General features: G+C 33.8%; 1 protein-coding gene across 1 annotated transcript; it reads left to right on the top strand.

Moving 5' to 3' along the window:
• Positions 1-298: 298 nt before the first annotated feature.
• On the top strand, positions 299-952 carry RGF2 (root meristem growth factor-like protein). The gene is made up of 3 exons (XM_089608491.1): positions 299-377; positions 505-530; positions 612-952. Exons 1-3 carry the CDS (start codon positions 299-301, stop codon positions 888-890), a joined length of 384 nt encoding a protein of 127 aa, XP_089464617.1. The 3' UTR covers positions 891-952.
• The last annotated feature ends 694 nt before the right edge of the window (positions 953-1,646 follow it).

A 1,646-nucleotide genomic window follows, 5' to 3' on the forward strand; every position in this document is an offset into this window, starting at 1 on the left:
CCAAACCCTCATATATTCTTAAAGTCAAGGTCGTAAGTCATAATACAAAAAAAATATAGGGGCTATATTTTTGAAAAACAATTTCACACATTATTCATTAATATGATATTAGTCCGTACATAATATTCTTTGTTTCAACCTATACGGCTGCATTTGATTGGGTTTATATTACTTAATCAATAGGTAGTATTAGACTATATAAGAAACATTCTTCACCGAACTCTCACTTTATCTTTTCTGTGCAAACACACACACTACTCTATCGAGCAAAAGAGAAGGCTACATAGTATATATGTAAATGGCTGCTTCACAGAAACTTACTTACTGCTTTCTAATGTTTTCGTTTCTATGGCTTTTAACTGCACAACCTTCCAAAGGTACATATACACTAATTTATCTTTATATACATAGTACGTTGATTACATAGCTGCGCCGTCATTTTAAGCTAGCTAGTATCATCAAGCATTTTTAACTTCTTTTAATTCTTTCTCTTCATCTATACAGAAATACCAAAGATCAGTTGCAAGAAGGTAAAACATCTAGGAGACATAAGCTGCTCATTTTATGTTTTTGTCAAGAGCAAGCAATAATTCTGATTTTTTTTTTTTAAGGAATTTGTGGTGACTAGTGGGAAAGGGACCAGGAAATTGGCGTTGCACAATGTGATGAGGGCAGAGAAGGCTAAAGACGAAGGAGTCACTGCCGTAACTGAAAGAGGTAACTCTAAAATGTCAAAGCAAGTGAAAGGGACTTCTGAAAGGAAAAATTTGGAGTTTGAACAGCGATTCGGGAGCCGACTTTCTGCGGCTCAGTTCGACAAGGCACAGGGATTCGTGGCCTTCAACGAAGATTACAGTGCCCCAAGGCGTCATCCTCCAAAGAATAACTAAAATAATAATACTGGAAATCTCAAATGCTAATTAAAGTACTTATGTTATGTTTTGACCATAATTACAGCGTGTGTGTATTTATTTTTATATATATATATATGCGTCGTAAAATTTTGCAGCAAGTGGGAACAAAGCAGTTCTACTGATTCTTAGTCCTAATTTTCTTTATGCATGTCAGTCAATTACTTATCTTGATATGAGTTGAACTTCAGTTGAGACTTATAATGTTAATTATAATATACATTTTATAGTTATTGATTGTAATGAACTCTACTTAACACATGTTCAAGCAATTTAATTTGTCTGAAGGATCTTTTAGTGTTAGAACTATGTATATATTACGAATAACGCCCGGGAGTATGTGAAGATAACTTGCAAATATAAGGAGAATATAATAAAATTAACAAAAAACAAGATAGTACAAATTAGACAAAAATATTGGAGGTGCAAAATATTTACACAACTAAAAACTAAACCTTAACCAAAATTAGAAAAAAGAAAATGGAAATGTGGAAGAATATATTTAACAGTTTTTTAAAATGATATTGCTGTCCGACGGATCTTGGAATTGACGAGCACTTCCAAGTTACAACAACAGATGAGTAGAACACTGAACCAACGAGTTTGAATCATGCGAACAAAACCTCTACCAGAATCTACCACGAGCCTGAAGGAGACAATTTTTTTTTTCTTTCTGGAGAGGGAGAGGAAACTTTTGAAGACTTGCTTCGGCCTGTTCATAGACAAGCAAGCAAC

This window comes from Urtica dioica, chromosome 3, assembly GCF_054948205.1.
Source record: "Urtica dioica subsp. dioica isolate 48M chromosome 3, U.dioica_male_clone48M_v1_H2, whole genome shotgun sequence".
In the NCBI taxonomy this organism is placed as follows: Eukaryota; Viridiplantae; Streptophyta; class Magnoliopsida; order Rosales; family Urticaceae; genus Urtica; species Urtica dioica.

Coding starts and splice junctions, on each gene's coding strand:
- RGF2 (XM_089608491.1), top strand. CDS start 299: ATGGCTGCTTCACAGAAACTTACTTACTGCTTTCTAATGTTTTCGTTT. Junction 378..504: donor AACTGCACAACCTTCCAAAG/GTACATATACAC, acceptor TCATCTATACAG/AAATACCAAAGATCAGTTGC. Junction 531..611: donor CAAAGATCAGTTGCAAGAAG/GTAAAACATCTA, acceptor TTTTTTTTTAAG/GAATTTGTGGTGACTAGTGG.